The sequence below is a fragment of the Callospermophilus lateralis genome, chromosome 10, assembly GCF_048772815.1.
Source record: "Callospermophilus lateralis isolate mCalLat2 chromosome 10, mCalLat2.hap1, whole genome shotgun sequence".
NCBI lineage: Eukaryota > Metazoa > Chordata > Mammalia > Rodentia > Sciuridae > Callospermophilus > Callospermophilus lateralis.
The window spans coordinates 92,234,293-92,255,190 of NC_135314.1; the positions used below are offsets into that span (position 1 = coordinate 92,234,293).

Here is a 20,898-nt window from a genome sequence, read left to right on the forward strand (position 1 = left end):
TCTAGAAGAATAACAAAAAAGCACATTAAAACACAGAGAGGATATTTCAGAATCTGTATTCTCAGTTCTACTCTGTTGTGATAGATCTTTTGGGGGCTCTAATAATTTCCTTTGAGAAAGCATCTCTGCAGAGAATTCAGCTCTTACATACACATTCTACTCATCACCCGCTTCCTTACACAACTCCAGGATGAAAAGCAGAAGTCACAAAAGAACCATCACTATTGGTTCTCAGTGGGGAGAGGGGAAGCCAGCTCTCCAGCACACTTTCCTGAGTGGCAAGCCTGAGGTCTGAATGCAGTGCCTTGAGCATTAAGCCAAAAGCACAGATCCTTCAACAAGCACATCAAGCTGCCATGTGAAAACCACACTCCTGCCACTTGGAAAAAAAAGCTGGTGCAGGCTCTTGGGCACAAGTCTTGCCATCCCTGCTGTGAGATGGCTTAGCAAAGCTACCCTGCCAGCATCCACTTAAGCTGCCAGCAGTTGGAAGAGAAATGGGGTAGGGAGAGTGTTTCCTCCTGTCCTGGCCTGATTGGGATACTGCTAATGTCTTTCTGGAAGCAATCAGGAGGATGAAATACCTTCACTAAAATTTGTTCACCCAGAACTTAAGACAAAATGCTCTCCACCAAGATATTCAGAAAGAACAACAGAAACGCTTTTCAAGGTGTTAGAAACCATTGTGGGTTTATTTGTGCCCTTGCAAATGTGTTTGTTATAATACTACCTCCCAGTGCCCCAGAATGAGATCGTATTTGGAGACAGGATCTTTCAAAAGGGTAATTAAGTTAAAATGAGGTCTTTATGGACACAAAAAGAGTAAAGAGGATATGAAGACGTAGGGAGAACATGGCCATCCACAAGCCAAGAAGAGGGATTTCAGGAGAAACCAACCCTGCTAACACTTTGATCTCAGTTCTAGACTCCAGAACTGAGCAGATAAATGTGTGTTGTTTAAGCCACTCAGAGTGTGGTGTGGTATTTCATTATGGCAGTACGGCAGTCCTAGCAAACAAATAACAACAACAACAAAAATGAACAGCTTCAATAGCAGTAAAGTCAAATCCTGACCTTACAACCAAGATCTGGAAAAGCTTCCCTCCGCAGCATATCACTGCACACACATCTCGGTCTAACTGCACTCTTGCTTGGTCAGGACAAGCCATCCGGGCATTCGTTCCAGCAGTGTACAGAACGTGTGCACCACACTGGGGCATTATTTCTCCCACTTGATATAAAGGATCTTTATTTTTGTGGGAGGACCACTGGGGCCTAACACCATGTCTCAATTTTTAATCTACATCTCTGAATTCCACACCGGCTACCTGCACTGTGTTTGTTGGTATCTAGGCCTCAGGATCCAGGCCCTGCCTCTCATTGTCAATCACCAATGCCAGCTCTGGGTTTGGCCTCACAACTCTATTCTTTATTCCCTTTTAGTTCCTTGAACTTGCAAAGAACCTTGTTACAGGAGATATAATTTCTGTTCTTCAGTCTTTTAGAAATTATTAAAGTTCATTCAGAAATTTTCCCACCATTAATTTTACATAATTTTTCAATGTTAGTGTCAGAGAAAGAAGGGCCTTTTGCATCCATAAAACATGCACAAAACTCCTTTCCATGGATAACATAAATGGTCATAGAAGGCATCCAAAAATCACTAAGAAATAGAGTAGGCAAGGATTAAGTTCCATTTGGGTGCTTAGTTTAAAAATCAACTCTGGGGGCTGGGGTTGTGGCTCAGAGGTAGAGCATACGTGGTCACTGGGTTTGATCCTCAGCACCCCATAAAAATAAAATAAACGTACTTAGTCACAGCTAAAAAATAAATGTTTTTAAAAAATCAACTCTGAAGATATACAAAATGTTTTCAAAATACTATGCTGATACTATAAATTGTTGTTCATTAAGTGTGTTTTTTTTTCTCTGTTAGTTCAAATTTTTTACTTTTTTCTTACAGGTTGTTGGGGCTCCTAGTTGTTAAGAAGAAATTTTTGTTCCTATAAATAAATATGGATTCTTAAGCAATATGGTTTTATGCCATTTTCAGAAAAAAAAATGAGATAACTATAGACATACTTTTTATTCCACATTCAAGCCTTATTAGAAGGAAAAGTTATAGGAAAGGGATAAGTTCCTTTTAAAACTTTATGTAACTTTCTTTTTAGTCTGTTATAGATAGTAATAGACCTATTTAAAACAGGAAGTTCAAGGCGATGACAGAGCTTTACCAGGAATTGTACATGGGGAAATATAAAGAACTTAAACAGCTGAATCCACCTTAAATGTCACTTGTGATGTAGAGGGAAGGGACACTTTGCTGGGAGGAAGTTGAGAAAGGTTCTTCTTATTCCAAAAGGCTTTCCCAGGTACTAGAGGATGAAAAAGAAAAAAAAAAGTGATGTGATGTCTATCTAGTTTGCCATTCTTTTTATAGAAAGCACTTAAATCCAGATAGTTCAATAAGTATTTTGCAGAAAACTCTTTTCCTATAAATGACTCCCCAATGTCTACTCATCAGTAAGTTAATTATAATGTTGGACTTAAGAATTTGATTTCTAAAATCAATCAAAAAATGACACATTGAAAAATAGAATTTTTATTTCCATCTTAAACTCAGTGTAGAAGTACCTGTTTACAAACTTTCTTCATTTAATTGGATTTCTTAGTATGAAATAGTATTTCCAGAACTAATTACAATTTTGTTCTAATGAATATTTAGCACCAAAATATGTTATCTTTGCAGTACAGTATATAGATTTCTAAATCATCCATAAAGGTAATTATATTTTTTTACTTTCTCAAAAAGTCATATATTGTTATTGATGCCAAAATGGGTCGTTTACTTCTTCTCAGGCCATGATTGAAGAAGCCATCACCAGAGCTGAATCTTTCTCAGTTATGTACACACCATTTGCAACAAAAATAAGAGCTGATAAAATAGAAAAAGTAAAAGAGGTTTTCACAAAAACTCATCCTGCGTATGTAGAGTACATCTACACAGGTAAGACTCAACATCTTCAGTTATCAGCTGATCCCTTATTTCTGTTGAAATAAATGCAGAACCTTTTCTGGTTCGTTTACTGTTTGTGTCGTGGTATGTCTATTTAAATCTAAGGAATTGAAATGGGAAATTGTTTTTAAGGTTTTAAGTAGGACTGGCCTTTACAGGTCTAGCACAAAATCCCTTGAGCCTTCCTGTTTCTGTTTTTAAAGGAAGGGGTAAATCCTAGAAACTTCAAGGTTTTTTAAAAAACAAAAGCAATACCTTTGGTAAAATTTCACCTTTCTATATATCCTTCATCAGTACACTAGATGATTATAGTATTGACTTTTTTCCAAAGCCTGCTCTTTCTGCTTTCCTGTCCCCATCTTCTTCACCCCTCAAGCCTCTCTCTTCTTGAAAAATACTGGTTTCCAAATGAGCTCTGGATAGCCAAGGGTACCTGAGAGGACACACATTGGTATTGTCCTTTTTCCTCTCTTTTTCTGGGAATTGTCCTTTTCCTTGTCTTTTTCTTTAAAAGACACTTACTTTTATTCATTCATTCAAAATATTTCTTCCTACCTACTGTGTGTCAAGTGTCAAGGAGTTTTGTTTTGTTTTATATTAAATGAAGGGCCATTCAGCGATGACTAGTGTTAAGCAAAATCCCTAAATGTACACACCTAATATCACAATCTTCTATTAAGGCCAGTTCAACTCCTTTAGGTTTTAGGGGCTGAGTTGTTGATGCATAAGATTAAAAACATACTCTGTCCTTGGTCATTTTTAAAGCACCATGTGCTGTGCATTTATTGTCCCTTATTGTTCCCATAATCTATGCGGTTAGGTGATTTGCTTTAGAAACAAGAAAAGATAATTGAGAAAAGACAAATAGCTTTCTCAAAGATGCCCACCTGATTGTTTATGGCAGGCTTTAGATTGAACTCATATCTTTGCCATTGAGCTATACTGTCTCCCTGTGACAGAAGCATTAAGTTAGGTCCTGTGGATTCCTTATTTTTCTCCACAGTGCCTCAACTTCAATTAAATAAATCCAACCAATAATGGTTGAATACTATCTCTGAGGAACAATGGGAATTGAGGGCAGAGAAAGGGAGAAGAGCATACAAACTTTGCCATAATGACCACTGATGCTGATTATACTCAGGTTGAGCATTTTGTAAGAAGAGAGGTAAAAAATTTCCAGAACTTTGCTAATTGCTACAAACTTTTCATAATTTTGCTATGAACATTTAAAGATGGGTTGGTTTTTTTTGTTTTGTTTTGTTTTGGTTTTTTGGTGGTGGTGGTGGGGAGGGGCACAAGTCATGCCCATTTAGCCTCATGAGAAAATGAGTCTGATGCAGTCATTTTCACGGCTGCTCTCAGATCCATTGGTAAGGAAGAGGGATTTACTAAGGAGATCATCAGTTTGCCAATTTCTCTTCTGGTAGAAGGAGTTTAGTTATATTTAACCTACTTCACAGAGAAGTCATGACGATTAATTAATAGTTAGGAAGCACTATTGCCACTGAGAATTTAAAAACAATAATAACATTAATGAGCCAAACTCATGTCTCATGTAACTCCATCAAACCTGTTATCAAGATGAATTATGATCTGCTGGCAAGACGATTCAGGCTAAGGGATCTAATACTGTAGAAGAGAAGATAATTATAAGTTACTAATGATTGTTTCTATTATTTTATAATTGCTAATTGTGAGAGTATGACACTGCAATATGAGACCCTGAGAGGAAAGATACTACTCCTGGCAGAGGATCATGAGGTAGAAAAAATCAGCCTAGAGTTTAAATCTCAATGGGCCTAGTCAGGTTCTTTTCTCTGTAGAAATCATGATTTGGGTTAAGACTATTGACTTGGTGACACGATTTGCCTCTGTATGAAGAACTAAGGGGTTGTCTAGCTATGTGTGCACAGTGGGGAAGGGGACTTCTTTTCCCCCAGGCACTTCCAAGATGAGTGAGAACACAAAGCATGGGTGGGAAGGGGGAAGGAAGGTCAGGTGTTTTCTTTAGCAGCTGAACCTCTCTCCCAAGAGGTGCAGAGAGCTGTCTAGAGGAGGCATTAGGAACCACAGATAATAACTAGGAAGTGAGACACACAAAGAGAGATTGGGCGTAGGAGAAATAGTTACTCTTTGTTTGTTTTTGTTTTGGACACATTCCCAAAACCAGAATTCTTTTATGAACTTTGTAGATGGAATTCAAGAAGCTTCTGTCCTGATAAAAATTTATTCACTTACCCATTTCAACAAATATTCATATAGCAGGAGAGACTGCACAATCACACAGCAGATGTGTGCAGACATAAGATTGTTTCCGCATGATACTGAGGCTAGACAAGTGCACAAGTTTCTGCTCAGTGCTGACTGTTTCATAAACACTCCTCCATGTGCAATCAACTCCATCCTCAAAGACACTGAGTTTGTACACTCACCCTTCCACAGATAGCTATAGGTGAGGCTGTCAAGTCTGTTTGTATTCACCCAGAGAAATATATAGTTGCAGGAGAGAAACTGATGCCCCATGGAAGATGAAAGCCAGTCTTAGCAGCAGCAAGACACTGAGAAATTCAATGAGACCCTGTCTTTAATAAAATAAAAAATAGGGCTGGGGATGTGGTTCCGTAGTTGAGTGACCCTGAGTTCAATCCCTGGTACCCCCCTCCAAAATATATATATATAGTGCTCATTGAAACAAAAGAAATGGAGGCCATATGTAAAAATTTCTAAATTACAGAAATCATCAGAAGATGAAGTTTGTCATATAATCTGTACCTCGAAAATCTTGGATGAGGAGACTACCTACCAAAGTTTTGCTGGAGAAGTAGTTATGATCATTAAAACTTGGAGATAAGCACCTTTTATTCTGCCAGTGGAGACTGGCAAACAAATTTCCAACTCAGAAACCCTGCCCAACTCCAGGTCACCTTCATCAAGCCCAGCTTGGCCTGGGAACAGTACTCCCTGGTCACATGACAAGCTCTGGCTTGTGGTGGTGAGGAGCAGGGAGAGACTCCCCCAGTAGTGCTTTCTCTCTAGCCAGCCCACAGTTCACAGTCACCTCTGTCAGAGATTTCCACAGGAAAAGCAGATGCAGGATGGAGGAGGTGAATGATAATTAATTTTGAAATAATGCTTAAATATAGATCTGATGTTTAAATATTTTTAATTGAAGAGGCCAACTAAGTGAGAAATTGGTTTTATAGTGATTTTTCAAGTGAAAGCCTAACCATCACCAGTGGTAGGTACTAGGATTGCCTTTATAATTTCTATAGGGCTGATGAGGGAGGGTTAAAATTCAAATATGCTTTATAGGACACCCACATTTACACATGCTCAGAAACTTACTCCTCATCCTTTTCTGTTTCAGAAACATGCTAAGACCCACCCAATCTTAAAGTCATATTATAATAGAGCTGTATTGTATTCTGTTTCATGGAGAAGAAATTACTTATTTTTTATAGTATAGCTCTCCATTTTTCTTATTTAAGGAAAAATCCAGTTTTGATTCATGCAGAGTAGTCAGGGTCTATAAAACAAATAATAATTCACCAGCCCCAGAATTATTATGTTTTCATTTATAAAGATTTTTGCTTGTGATTTTTATTCATATATTCCAATGAAATAATACAATTCTGCATAGGTCCTATTCTTGCATGGTTGTATTTTAATAATAATAAAGTAATACAATAAGCATATCCTGTCTCCTCTTGATGAAAATATCAAGATTTATTTTCTAAATAAATAAATATTCGGTAATGGATCTATGCTTAGTAATGTTTAATAGAAAAGTTTTCTGGATCAGATATCAATTACTTTAACACTTAGGTGGATAGAGTCATATTTTGTCTTTCCAATGCAATTTAACTCCCAAGAGTAAATATGTATGTTCAGAGGAATAATAAATTGTTTTAAAATAGACCTTTAAAAATTGCTTTTCACTGAAATTTATAACCTCATTCTTGTTCAGTCATCATTTACAAGCAAGGATAATACATTCTTATGTTCTCTAAAACACGAAGTTAAAATTTCTCATTTTATTCTTTCTTCTTTAAATTATGTAATTTTACCATGATCAAGAGTTTTCAAGATCAGACTATTTTCCTCTTTGTAACTATCTTTCTCAAATGGAAAACTTGAGAATTAAAGAGTCTGTATTCCCAATATCGTTAGGAAATTCTTACAGCTGGATTAATTATAAAGATAAGTCATCTCATATTTGTAGAATCAAAGAATCATTCCCAAAGAAGGTCCTCACATATGGGTCTGAAATCTCTGTTCTTAAAATAATAAAATGCTTGTCCCAGTGTGCAATTCGAAACTCTGGCATTGTTCTATCTGATGGAAGTAAACATTCCTCAACCAGCAGTTCACATGTCCCTTGCAGTAGCAGATTCTAGCACAGCTTGCCTTTGATCTCTACTTCTACCTCATCTGAACCTCCCTGAAACTAATGTCTCCTGCTTAAGACCTTTTCTTATAGGACCTGACCAAAGACAGACAGAGTTGCCCTTAACGAAGTAATCCAAAATTAAATGGAAGTAATAGAAATATTTACTTCAGCCTCTCGAGACTATTTAGTGGGTTGGGGCAGGGTGGAGCAGATGGAATGGGATGGATGGCTAGAAGCAGGGAGGTATTATAGTATTGTATCCATAATGCTCAGCAACACCTTGTAAAATGCATACACACAATAAACGCAAACACATGGAAGCTTCACTCAAAGATGCCTTTCCCATTCTGTGTCCTCCAGATATATTCCCTTGTGAATATAAAGGTGAGTCCCTTTCTATTGTCAGAATTGGTAGTCTTACCTGTTATTACCTAACACCACTTTACCCATGTGTATAACCAAGTCCCAAGATTATTTTTAAGGAGCAAAGCTCATCTTATCAAGCATGGGAATAGTGAGGTAAAGACTCAGATGTTAGGCGGAATCTCTTTCTTATGCTGTCTGATCTAGCTACTCTGTAATGTTATATTTAATCATTAGACACTGCTAACTAATAAATCATGCAGCTGAGCATCCAAATCCCTAAAGACTGAACTCCCTGTCATATAAAACAAAGTCTCTACTTTTTCAGTTTTAAATTATATTTTTTTAGATTCAGTTTTGCATGGAATTTTGTAGTGTTTCCTTTCTTAGCAATTTGTTTTTCTAGATTTGTGTATTTAGCATTGAGTCCTCTATTTATTTCCCCTTCAATACGTGACTCACAAATAGCCTACACCTTATGGGCACCTGCATCTTAATGACCTTGTAGTCCACAGATAATCATTGCCCTTTTGGGCTAAAATAGAGCCTCATCCAACCCATTGTACATTTTCTTGCTTTTGTTTCACTTTTTAAAAACATTTATTGTAAAATACCACACACACATAAAATGCATTAAAAGTGTACATCTTGACTAATTTTTATGGGGTAAACAAGTCAAAAGTCAAAACACTGACAACTCTCCAAATAATCTCTACTGTCTTTTCCCAATCCCAAAACATTCCCTACACTGGGCCAAGGTAATGACTGTGCTGAGGTCAGCCTCAGCACTTTAGTGAAACCCTTAGGAACTTAGCAAGACCCTGACTCAAAATAAAAAACAGAAAGACTGAGAATGTGGTTCTGCTAAAACACCCCTTGGTTCAATCCCCAGTACTTAAAAAAAATCATATTGTTTTGCTTACTATATATAATTTTTTACTTTGTCTTCATACCCTATAGTTCAGGTATTCTGCTTTGCCTCTTCAAGAATGTCTTAGCTGTTTTTGGTCTTTTGCATGTCCAAACAAAATACATTACATGTTTATTTCTGATTTCTACAAAAAAAAATCTATTGGGGGTTTTCATTGATATTTGAATCTATAGATCAATCTAGGGGAAACTGGCATTTTTATGATTTTTAATCATAATTTATGAATGTAGTATATCTCTTCATTTAATATTTCTAAATTTCTCTCAATATTGTCTCAAGATATTTCTGAACAGAGTTGCAGATACATAGAAATGCAATTAGTGTTTATTGACTTTAATGGATAAACCCTCTACACTGTCTAAATCTAACTTTTATCTATTAACTCATATTTTCTGGGAGGGTACCATGGATTGAACTCAAGGACACTCACTCACTGACCCACATCCCCAGCACTTTTTGTATTTTATTTACAGACAGGATCTCACTGAGTAGCTTAGTGCCTCAATGTTGCTGAGGTTGCCTTTGAACTTGCAGTCCTCCTGCCTCAGCCTCCCGAGGACTATAGGCATGTGCCACTTATCTCAGATGTTCTACATATTACCTGTTGACTTTTTTCTTCCTTTCTAATTTTTAAATAGTTTGTATTTTTCTTGGACTTACTAAATTGTAATGAAACTACCCTGAAGAGTTCTTAGTAAGCAAACTTATTTTGTTTCTAATCATATCAAGACAGTCTTTAGCTTTTTTAGTTTTTATTTTTGCTTTTAATTAACATACCATAATGCTACATATTTTTGAGATACAGAATGATATTTTAATATGTATATACAATATGTAATAATCAGCTCAGAATAATTGGTATATTCATCACCTATAACATTTATCATTTATTCATGCTGGAAGCATTCAAAATTCTCTCTACAAGCTATTTTTAGTTAATTGTCAGTTGTAATTACTGTATCATGTTATAGAAAATTTGAAGTTATTCCTGCTATCTAATTGCATCCCTGGAAAAGACTTTAACTATTAAGTATAGCATTTGTTTTAGGATTTTATAAGTACACACTTTTCTAATGTGTATCTATATAGTTTCTTAATTTTTTAATCTTTTCCTTGATCTTTTGCATTTATAAAGAACTGATTTTTCCTATATCAATCTGTTAATGTGACAAATTACATTGAACAGTTTCAAATATTAAACCAACTTTGCTTTCCTGGCATAAATCAAGTGGTTCAGGATAGGTTTTTATTTTTACCAATTGCTAGTAAACAAGTCAATTAACATTTTATTCAGAATTGTTGCTTCTATGGTCAAGAGATGGACCTTAATTACTGACAGTGGCTTATTAACCCTGAGTACTGAGAGTGAGACTGGTTTAATTTCCTCTGGCTCACTTCTGTTCCTAGGGCTCAGACCCTAGTTAGTATTCACTGCCCTCCACATTGTTATCCTTAGGCACTATTAAACTCTGAGCCACTTCTTTTGGGTCAGAAAATGCCCCCTTGACAAAAAGCAGCACAAATACTGGAATTAGCATAGTCCATATCACCCCTCACTTCTCTACTAAGTAATTCTTCATCATTGTATTAGTTCTTTGATGCTGTTAGAAAGATGTTCCTTCCATACTTCTGGGATTTTAGATGTCTTCAGAAGGAATGTTGGTCCACATTATCTGTTCTGAAATAACAAAAAAAGAAACTTCTGTTCTAAAATTCTGTAATGTTTCAAGTTTACTAAAAGATATAGTGCATAACAAAGTTTTATTTTAGAAATAATATTTTTAAAGTATATTCGAATCATTAACAATTAGGGAAATGCAAATAAAAACTACACAGCAATTTCATGTCACACCATTAAGAATGGCAATCATCAAGAATACAAGCAATAAGCCAAGTGTGGTATTACATGCCTGTAATCCTATCACCTTATGAGGCTAAGGCAGGAGGATCACAAGTTCAGATCAACCTCAGCAACTTAGCGAGGCCCTAAGCAACTTAGAGAGATGCTCTCTCAAAATAAAATATAAAATTAAAAGGGCTGGGGATGTGGCTCAGTGGTTAAGTGCCCCTGAGTTCAACCCCCAGTATGAAAGAAAGAAAGGGAGGGAGGAAGGAAGGAAGGAAAGAAGGAAGGAAGTAAAGAAGGAAGGAAGGAAGAAAAATACAAGCAATGATAAAGGCTAGAGAGAATGTGGAGAAAAAGTACACTTTTACACTGTTGATGGAAGTGTAAGTTAGTACAACCACTATGGAAATCAATATGGAGATTCCTTAAAAGACTAGGGGTGGGACTACCATATGACCCAGCTATGCCACTCCTAGGTATTTATCCTGAAGAATTAAAATTAGCATACTATAGAGACACATGCATATCTGTGTTCTGTGTTTATAGCAGCACAAGTCACAATAGCCAAATTATGGAACCAGCCTAGGTGTCCACCAACAGAGGAAGAGACAAAGAAAATGTGGCATGTATACACAATGGAGTTTCATTCAGCCATAAAGAAAAAATGAAATTATGTCATTTGTAAGAAAATGGATGGAGAACATTATGTTAAGTGAAATAAGCCAAACTCAGAAGGTGAGTTTTGAGTGTACATTTCAGTGGCATTCAATATATTCATATTGCTGAGCAACTATCATCACTAGGTAATATCTCTAGTACTTTATTGTCTTCCCCAGCTGCAGCTCAATACCAGTTAATAAATAACTCACCATACTCCAGCTTCTGTCACTTATCATTCTACTTCATATCTCTATGAATTTGACTGCTCTAGGTACCTCATATAAGTGGAATCATATATTTGTCCACTTTGTGTCTGGCTCATTTCACTTAGCATAATGTCTTCAGGATTCATCCATGTTGTAGCATGCCAGATAGTCCTTACTTTTTAAGGCAGTATAATATTCCATTGTATGTACATACCATATTTTGTTTGCCCGTTCAGCTATCATTGGAAGCTTGAGTGACTCCTACCTTTGGCTATTGTGAACAATGCTGCTATGAACATGGGCATACACATATATGTTCAAGTTTCTGTTTTCAGTTATTTTGAGTATATACCCAGAAATGGAATATATGGATTGATTTTTGGAGGATCAGTCAATAAAAATATAATGATATTTCATAACAAGGCCATCATCAAGATATATTCAGTTTTGCTAGCTGCCAAAATAATAATCCCCAATTGTCAAGCTTTTATTATTTTTAGGTAAGGAAAATATTCTTCCCAGAAATTTAACTTAAAGTATTTATATGTATTTTATATCTCAACCATAATATTATAAATATCACATATTATTTGTAAATACTAGCTAAACCCCTGCATCAAGAGCCTTTGTTTTGGGCTGGGAGTGTAGCTGGTGGCAGAGCGCTTGTCTACATGTGTGAGGTACTGGGTTCGATCCTTGGTACCATATAAAAATAAATAAATAAACATTTTTTAAATACTGCCCAAAAAAAAAGAGCCTTTGGCTTTGAATGGAAGGAATCACAGCTCAAATGACTTTGGGACATAAGTTTTAAAAGTGCAGGAGGAGGTATCGAACACACTGATTTATATAAATGAAATATCTATAGGTAGACTGTCTTCAGGTATCAATCCAACAGCTTCACATCTCTATTCCCATAATCAACTTTATTATGATTCTACCTGGTGTTCCACTACCTGCACCATGCCTTTAAGTGCTAGGTCCTGATATGTGAGAGCTAAATGCTCAAATATCTTTGTGGATCTCAAATCACCCAAAGGAACAGTGGGTGCCTCTTCCACACAATTCCTGGAGCTTACTTTTTCATATTGACCCAAATTGCATCATATGCTTATGAGTGAACTAATAACTAAGGTCAAGAGCATGGCATGGATTGATTGACTTAAATCAACTAAGTCTTACTTTTAGAGTAGGAGAGGACTTGGGGAAATTCCCCAGAGAAAAAAAGAGGTTGAGGGAATGAATCCAGCTAGCCAACAAATCCAATGACCACCCCAACCCCTACATAGTGCAGTAAGACAGACATCTGTTGGAATTATAACAACATTGTGTTATTTCATCAGTAGTAAGTCTTATAAATATTGATGGGAAGGGCAGTACTTTTATAATATTTGTATTGTCTTAAATCTACGTTGACAGAGGTATAATTAAGGAACTTCAATGTAACAAAACACAGAGTAGAGGTACAATATAGTTGATTAAGCATATAACTTCAGAATTAATTAGAATTTTAAGTACAGGTGATAAGAGGAAACTTAGACATACAAAAATTGGCCTCAGAGAAGCAGACCAACAGCCTGACGTGAAAATGAGGATTTCCAGGGATGGAACCTATTCTTTCCACTTGCATCTATAACTCTGAAGTTACAATAAAGGTCAAAAAGGAAACATCATTTATTATACAAAGATTCATCATGCATATGGCTTTCTCATGCATCAAATGCAAAAATCAAAATAGACTATTTATTTTGAAAAGTAGAAAATTTCTTATTATTTATGAGGAAGGGCAGTAATGATAACTAGCTATGAAGTTGCTGCCTTCTGCTATTTTCTTGCTGATGTGAATTTGTGGATTCCTTCCAAGAAAGGAGGATTGGCATTAAAAAAGAGTACAAAATAAAACTCAGAAATGTCTGAAAAAGAGGTAATGACAAAGTGTTGGCATTATGAAGGTACTGTAGAAGCTAAATTCTGAAACCGATCAGTAAAAAGAAGTCGTATAAAACTTACATGGTCCCATCTCACACCGAACAATTGGGACCTTTAGAAATGAGATTTTGCTCTAGCCCAAAATGTCAGAACATTTTGTTATGGACAAAGGGCAAGGAAATGACAAAGACACCAGAAAATAGAGAAGGAAATGAAACTTAAAGAAAAGTAATGATAGAACACTGTTAAATTTGCATATCTCTAAAAAAAATAATTTAAAATCTCTGATTTTTCTTTTTTAAAAAATTGCTTTGAAATATACATTCACTATCTGTTGGCTGTGGTTATAACTAGGTGTCCAACAGAAAACAGTGAAATAATGGCATTTATGTTTCCTACTTCCAGAGAGCTCAAATTTTATTTTGCTGATATTTAACTTCATAACAAATACAGCTATCCCTCACATGGAGATGGGTTCATTCTTCTATAATCATTATTTCATGTTTTTGCAGATGCTTCTCTGGTCCTGCAAATGGTTTCTATTAATCCAATCTTCCTTTGTGACTCAGAGTCCATATTTTTCAGAGAACAAGCTGCACCAGGACAACAACCTGACTAGGAAACTAATTTTTCCATCCAGGCAAAGCTGCAGTTCGCCTGGGCATCTCCTCCACTGAGTTGCCCAGTACACATTATTTTGCCTCACTTACCCTTGGTAAATTGAACAGAATCCATTTAGGATTTAGATAAAATGCAAAAACAAAGCCTATGTGATTTTGTTTCCCCTAAGTTTAGTGACAGAAAATAAATCATATCTCAGAAACTGGATATTTTATGAATCTTGATATGTTGCCTGTTTTATTCATTAAAAATTTGAGATTTGGAAAAGTTTGTATCTAGATTCAAGCATTGATTGAGCACCTGCCAAGTATTTGGGCCTGAACATAATTGAAAATGTGATCTTCAAGAGCATTGAAATTTGCTGAGGAGTTCAGACATAAACCCATAAGACCAGAGATTCACTCTAGTGTACACAATATAAGTTTTTAAGAGTGTGAAGGGGAAAAGCTGGATAAGTGGACCTTAGGTTTGGTACATTTGGAAAGACAAGGATCAAGTGAATAAAGGAAAAATGGGGAGAGAAGGTGGGTGTTTATGAGTGAAAAAATCACAAGCAAGAAAGAGTACAGAGGCTGGATGAACTCAGGATGGTGAACTTGGTGAAATCAGAAGTTAATGACAAAGATTCATGCCATAGATTCAGGTTCAGGTACAGATGTGAAGCAGATGCACACAGTCGAGGACCTCAGATGTCAGAAAAGTAGAAGTCACCTGAAGAAGGCAGTGAGAATGACAAAGGTTCTGGAAGCATTCATTCAGTGGTGGTGTGGAGAAATTCTTAACAAGAAACAATACTGGTAACCTTGAGACCTGATGGAAAACTCTTTCTGTAATCCAGATGTGATGAGAAATTTGACCAAGACAATAATGGTAATGCAAAGAAATGAGATATGTTGTGATGGGTGGATTTGATTAGTTTCCGAGACTCACTAAATGTCAAGGAATAAAAGAAAAGTCAACAACAATTTCAAAAATTTAAGCCAAAATAATTGAGTGAATAATGGCTGTTCTCATAACACGCTGGTAAACACTGGGGAAAAGGAAATTTTGGAGTATAAAAATCACTTTTGAGGAACAAATTGGCTCTATTTCAAGTAACTTTGGGAATGACAAGCAAATAACTACAACACAGCAGATATTTGGAAACGTGTTTGAATTTGGTGAAAATTTTCAGATGGGACTGTAGCTTTGATCCTCAATATTTTCATTAGAAATAATAGCTAAAACCATAAGCTATAGAAATTCCCAAAGGTGTTTGTAAGAGAAGATGTCAGTGAGTCACAGATACCCTTGGGGAGCGCTGAATGAGAACGCAGAAAGAGAAAGGGAAAGAAAGGAGTCGGTGCATAAAAGAGAGACAGACAGACAGAAAAGAGATCACTGCATTCCAGGAAGATGATTTTAAGGAGGAAGCAACATTGCAGGGAGATCAAGGAGCTTCAATAACTTAAAGACTTAAAATCTGGTCAATTCCAGCCTTCCACAGCAAAAGAAAATATTCCTGATTAGAGAAAAAACTATTTGTCTTTTTTGCCAGGAGTTAGATTAGGGGAAAAAGAATTGAAAGAATGTGGTTTTCCAAGAAATGTAATCTGCATAAACTGTCTTTGATGTTGTTTTTAAAGCATCTCCTTTCCTAATAGTAAAAACTCAGAATGATATCATACCTGCAAATTGATCTTTTAATAATAAATTTAGGCACAGTCATCTAAATTCATCTTCAGTTGGGATAATTTGTAAAGACATGCATTAAAGGACTTGTTTCCCCCAAGTTTTCTTGATACAACAAAAGGGGGGAAAAAAGACATATTTTTAATCCATTCCACTTTTCTACCGAAGGACAATATAATCTGATTAACTTTCATATCCATCAGAAGCACAAGGCTTTTCGGACGCAGGTAGAGGTTTATGAGCACAAAATTGAGAACAATTAGCACTCAAATTAATGTTACATGAGATTCAACATCTGGTAAGAGTGTTGTCATTTTGGGTCATAGACCACCTGCTAGGCTAGATGTTCATACAACTGCAATTTACTCTGCATACAAATGGAAGAAGAATGATACTTCAAAAATTTTTTTTTCTACCACTTAACAGTTTTTATTTTTTAGGGGACTCTCACATTTTAAAATTTTAAAACACATTTTAAAACTTCACATGGAAGTTAATAATGGACTGAGTACTAGGAATAATAAATAATTTTATTTTTACAAGCATATTTTGTAATAAATTAGGTATAGTGCTAACATTAATTTGTCTGGTTAATCTTATTACCAGTATTAATATTTGTCTCCTCTTTATCCAGTGAATATTCAAGGGTAAGACAAGGTCAGGCTCTTTATGTCATCTACATAATAGAGTCTTCAAATATCAGGTCAATTTGGGCAACAGTGCTGCACCAGAAAATACCATCTCAAAGATACTCAGTTGCCTTTACATACAAATCCAGTTCTTGGAAACTTCAGTAGAACTGGTAAATTCTTCCCTTATTAATCACTGAGTAAGGTAGACTTAGGTTGGAAACAGATGATGTGTCTGGATTGTCTTTTGCAGATTTTTAAAGTAAAGAAACTTCCTGCATTTTGAAATTGAACTGTAGAAATCACTTTTTTTTACCTTGCTTATAGAAATGAGCCATCCTTTTTCAAAAGAGGTGTTTTATAAAGCAAACACCAACTGAAGAAGCATCTAATACTGCAATTTGCATCTTAAGGTGCCTAAAAACTTCTCTGTTGGTTCTGAGAACTGGAGCATTGGTTGTACTTCCCTACGTTGAGAATATTTATCAAATATTTTCAGGCTTCTGTTACATGTTCTTCATTGGTTTTTATATCCATGATCCTAACTTGTCAGGGGGGCTAGTTTCAGAGGGTTTTTTTGACATTCAGTGCCTGACTTTCAATATATATACAACAACAAAAAGAAAAAAGAAACACCACCTATGGTTTATTATGTCTATTAGTTTTTAAATATTACCAGTTTTGAAGGCTATATTTCAACAGTACCATGTGAATTTGGATTCTATGTCCCATCAGTGTCCCACCACTTCTATTCAGAAAATGGAGCAATAGCACCAATCTTAAAGACAATACACACAAAACTCTTTGAGCATGAACAAATAGAAATTAATACTTGGAAATATCAGCCCATATAGTCAGAAGAGAGGTGGCAGGGAACGGGAGGGAGTAGGGGAATTGCACGGAAGATGGAAGGAGACCCTCATCGTTGTACAGAATACATGTATGACGATGTGAGGGGGGAAAAAAAAGAAGTGTGTCACCTTAGATTGAGTAGAGAGAAGTGATGGGAGGGGAGGCGAGGGGATGGAGGGATAGGAAGGACAGCAGAATAAAATAGACATTATTATTGCTGTATGTATATGCATGACTGCATGACCAATGTGATTCTGCAACCTGTACACTCAGAAAAATGAGAAATTATACCCCATCTGATTCAAATTATGATATGTCAAGATCATTGTACTGTCATGTGTGACTAATTAAAACAAATTTTAAAAAATTAAAAAAAAAAAAAAAGATTGAGTTTGTTCCCAGCAGCTTGGGAGGCTGAGGCAGGAAGACTGCCAGTTCAAAGCCAGCCTCAGCAAAAACAAAGCGCTCATCAACTCAGTGAGATGCTGTCTCTAAATAAAATACAAAATAGGGCCGGAGATGTGGCTCAGTGGCCAAGTGACCCTGTGTTCAATCTCCGGTACCCACCCCCGCACACAAAAAAAAGGAAAAGAAAAAAGAATTGAGTTTGTTTTAGAACCATTTTCATGATGTTTGAATTAGTTCCAAGTCTAATTACTTTGCATGTAGCACTTTAAATTTCCTCCTATCTCTATAGGAAGGATGGTAACTAAATTAATTAGCTTTATATTTTAATTTTCATTTGGTTATTTTTCTCTTTCCTTTTATATGACAGAATTTCCTTACATCTTAAACTATGAACAGAAAAAAACAAAATCTATTGAGAAGAATTACAAAAATATTGCCTGCAAGCTGGTCCTGAATGTCTATTATTTTGAAGATGGATAAAAATGACCACATAATCTAGCCACACATTATTACTATGCTTTGTATGTGTTTAGATTGCCAAGGAAAATATAAATAAGGAAGCATGATTTCAATATATTGTCTGATGACCTTTTTAATTTTATTTTGCATCTTTAATGTTTATATTTATCATCTTTTCCAAGTAAATTCTTAAAATGGGGGGGTTGCTGAAAATAATAAAGCTAAAATGAAGTCTCTTAGTTCTTTTTCTGTCATATTTCAGACCTTCAAGGACTCCACCTGTTGCCTCAGACAGCTGACTGGTCATCATTTCCTCCTCAACAATATCTCTTAACTCTTGGTTTCAAAAACAAAGAAGATGGGAAATTTTTGGAAAAAATATCAAGTAGGAAACTTCCAACATTTACGGGTAAATCACTTGGACTTTTTTTTTTCATGGAACTATTACTTTATTGAAATAGAAAGGAAAAAATTAACAAATTATTTAGTATACACAGATAATTTTGATGGATGCAAGTTATCATCAGTTATTTACAAATGTACAAATATTTTTAATATTCTGTAGCTTGTCTTTTCATTATCATAATGGCATTAGTTGAAGAGGAAGTGTTAATTTTACCAGTCTATTTTATCAGCTTTTCAATAGATTTTACTTCTGATTTCTTTCACAATCAAAATGTTTCTTTTTTTTTTTTTTTTTTTTTGAAGTTTTATAGTTGTACATTTAGGCTTAAGATTGAATTAAATTTTTTTATTTATTTATTTTTAGTTTTAGGTGGACACAATATCTTTATTTTTTTATGTGGTGCTGAGGATTGAACCCAGTGCCTCGCACATGCCAGGAGAGCGTGCTACCATTTGAGCCACATCCCTAGCCCCAAAATTGCATTAATTTTGTAATAGCTTAAGAAGTGGACTAACATTCATACTTTTCATATGGTAATCCAGTTTCCCAGCATATTTTGTTAAAAAGCACTATTTCTTCAACTTGCTCAAAATAGATATATTAATCTATTTTTCCATCCTTTCTCCAGCATCATACTGTATTGACTATGTTCTTAAGGTGCAAATGTGGACATTACAAGTGTAAATTCTCCAACTTTGAGATCCCTTTCCAGGTTGTATTGCATGGTTCTAGTTTCTTTGCTTTTAAAACAGCTTTGGAATGACTACATTAATATCTGCAAAATCATACTGGAACTTTGCTTGAGATTGTATTAAATCAATAGAACTCTTATTTATGAATATTTCAATCCATCAATATGCAGCATCTCTGCATTTAATTAGGAATTATTTAATTTTCATACTGACTGCTTTTGAGTTCAGCAGCAAAGTGTACTCATGAAATTTCCTGATGTGATTTAAGGGACATTGTTTGTGAGGGGCATCATATTTCTAAATACAGTGAATGGATATCTTTCTGTCCTCCATCCTTTAGGTATAATGTTAAGTAGGATCACCACAAAAAGATGGAGAAAAGACTCTAAGTGATCCCAAGAATTGATTCTATTGTGTCCTTCTGTCCTTTTAATAACTGTTAAAATAAAAATACTAATTAAAAAGATTAAGAGCATCTGGCATGGAACATATATAACTCCTTATAAATTCATTAGCTAAGGATTTAAAATACATTTTCAAACTCAATCAGTAAGAATATTCTTCAGTCTGAGAGGAAAACAGACTTTGAGGTTCAGCAGTGGAGGGATCTGAGAGGCAGGAGAACCCTTTGGGAGCTCTAAAGGAGAAACCTTGCAAATGAAAGTCAGTAGGTGAGAACAGGTCATGGCACTTAGTAATCCAGAGGAAAAACAAAGAAGGGGATGTGTCCTCAATAGAATGTATTTCCCAGTTTCCTCAAACCTCATTTGGGAAAAATCTCATGTATATATTAGTATATTTTACAGATAACATATAATTCAAATATATTATACATGTAGTATATAAAGCTTATATATAATATACAATATGAATATATAATATGCATATAGAACATGTAACATAAAATGCATATTTTTTTTCCTAAATAATCTAAGTGTAAATATTTTCCCAGGAATTCACAGTTCCTTTGCATAATCTCTGAGAAAGCACAAATAATTCCTTGTGGTAATCTAGCACTGAAGAATGGATGCCTAGGATCCCAAAAAGGCATCTCTGTGCTTGCATCTGCACCCTCAGGGACACAACATATGCAGTATATGTTGTACATTATGGACTTACTCTTATCCTTCAATATGGTTACAAGGCAGGAACCCGGCATTGTTCATAACATCTTATTCATCACAGGGCCTAGCATGCAGGAGGGCCTGGGCCCCCAGGATGTTTATGGACTTATTAGTAACTCTTTCAGATCTTTTTTGTGGGTTGGTCAACAATACCTGGGATTCTGGTTCCAGTAAAGCTTTCCTGAAAGAACACACATGGTCCTGCAGTGCCCAACCCCCTCACTCCAACCACCTCATCTCAACCACCAGCATCACTGATGCCTCATCATAGTGCACTAATACCACTTGTATCATCATTCATTAGAAAATGTAAAAGACATTCGTGCAATAAAACTATTCTATGAAATAAAACACATAGCCAATAACAACTTTAAATCACTTGGTTTACCTGCAGATGTATTAACATCTGTTCCACTCTTATGTAATTAGCCAAGAGCTTAGATCTCCTGAAGAATATTACAGTTCCATGGTATTCAGTAATTCTAGTTAAAATTTTCAAAAGTCAAGAAAAATATTTACATGGAGTTGAAGTCTCGAATTTATGGACTGAATTCATGACCAGTTGGAATTTACTCCTTCAGCTCTAACCACATAATTAAGAATTTGCGTTGTGTCTGGTGCTGTATCCTCTGAGGCTTATCTCAGCTTCAAGCTACATTCAAAAGTCAACGGGATCTGCACATTTGAATAACACC

General features: G+C 35.5%; 1 protein-coding gene across 1 annotated transcript in view; it reads left to right on the forward strand.

The window, feature by feature from the left end:
* Positions 1-20,898, forward strand: part of Spata16 (spermatogenesis associated 16) — a 228,680-nt gene that overhangs the window by 171,994 nt on the left and 35,788 nt on the right. Inside the window, exons 5-6 of the mRNA XM_076868624.2 lie at positions 2,860-3,007; positions 18,244-18,390. Of these exons, the coding sequence (XP_076724739.2) occupies positions 2,860-3,007; positions 18,244-18,390 (295 nt within the window). The remainder of the gene's footprint in view (positions 1-2,859; positions 3,008-18,243; positions 18,391-20,898) is intronic.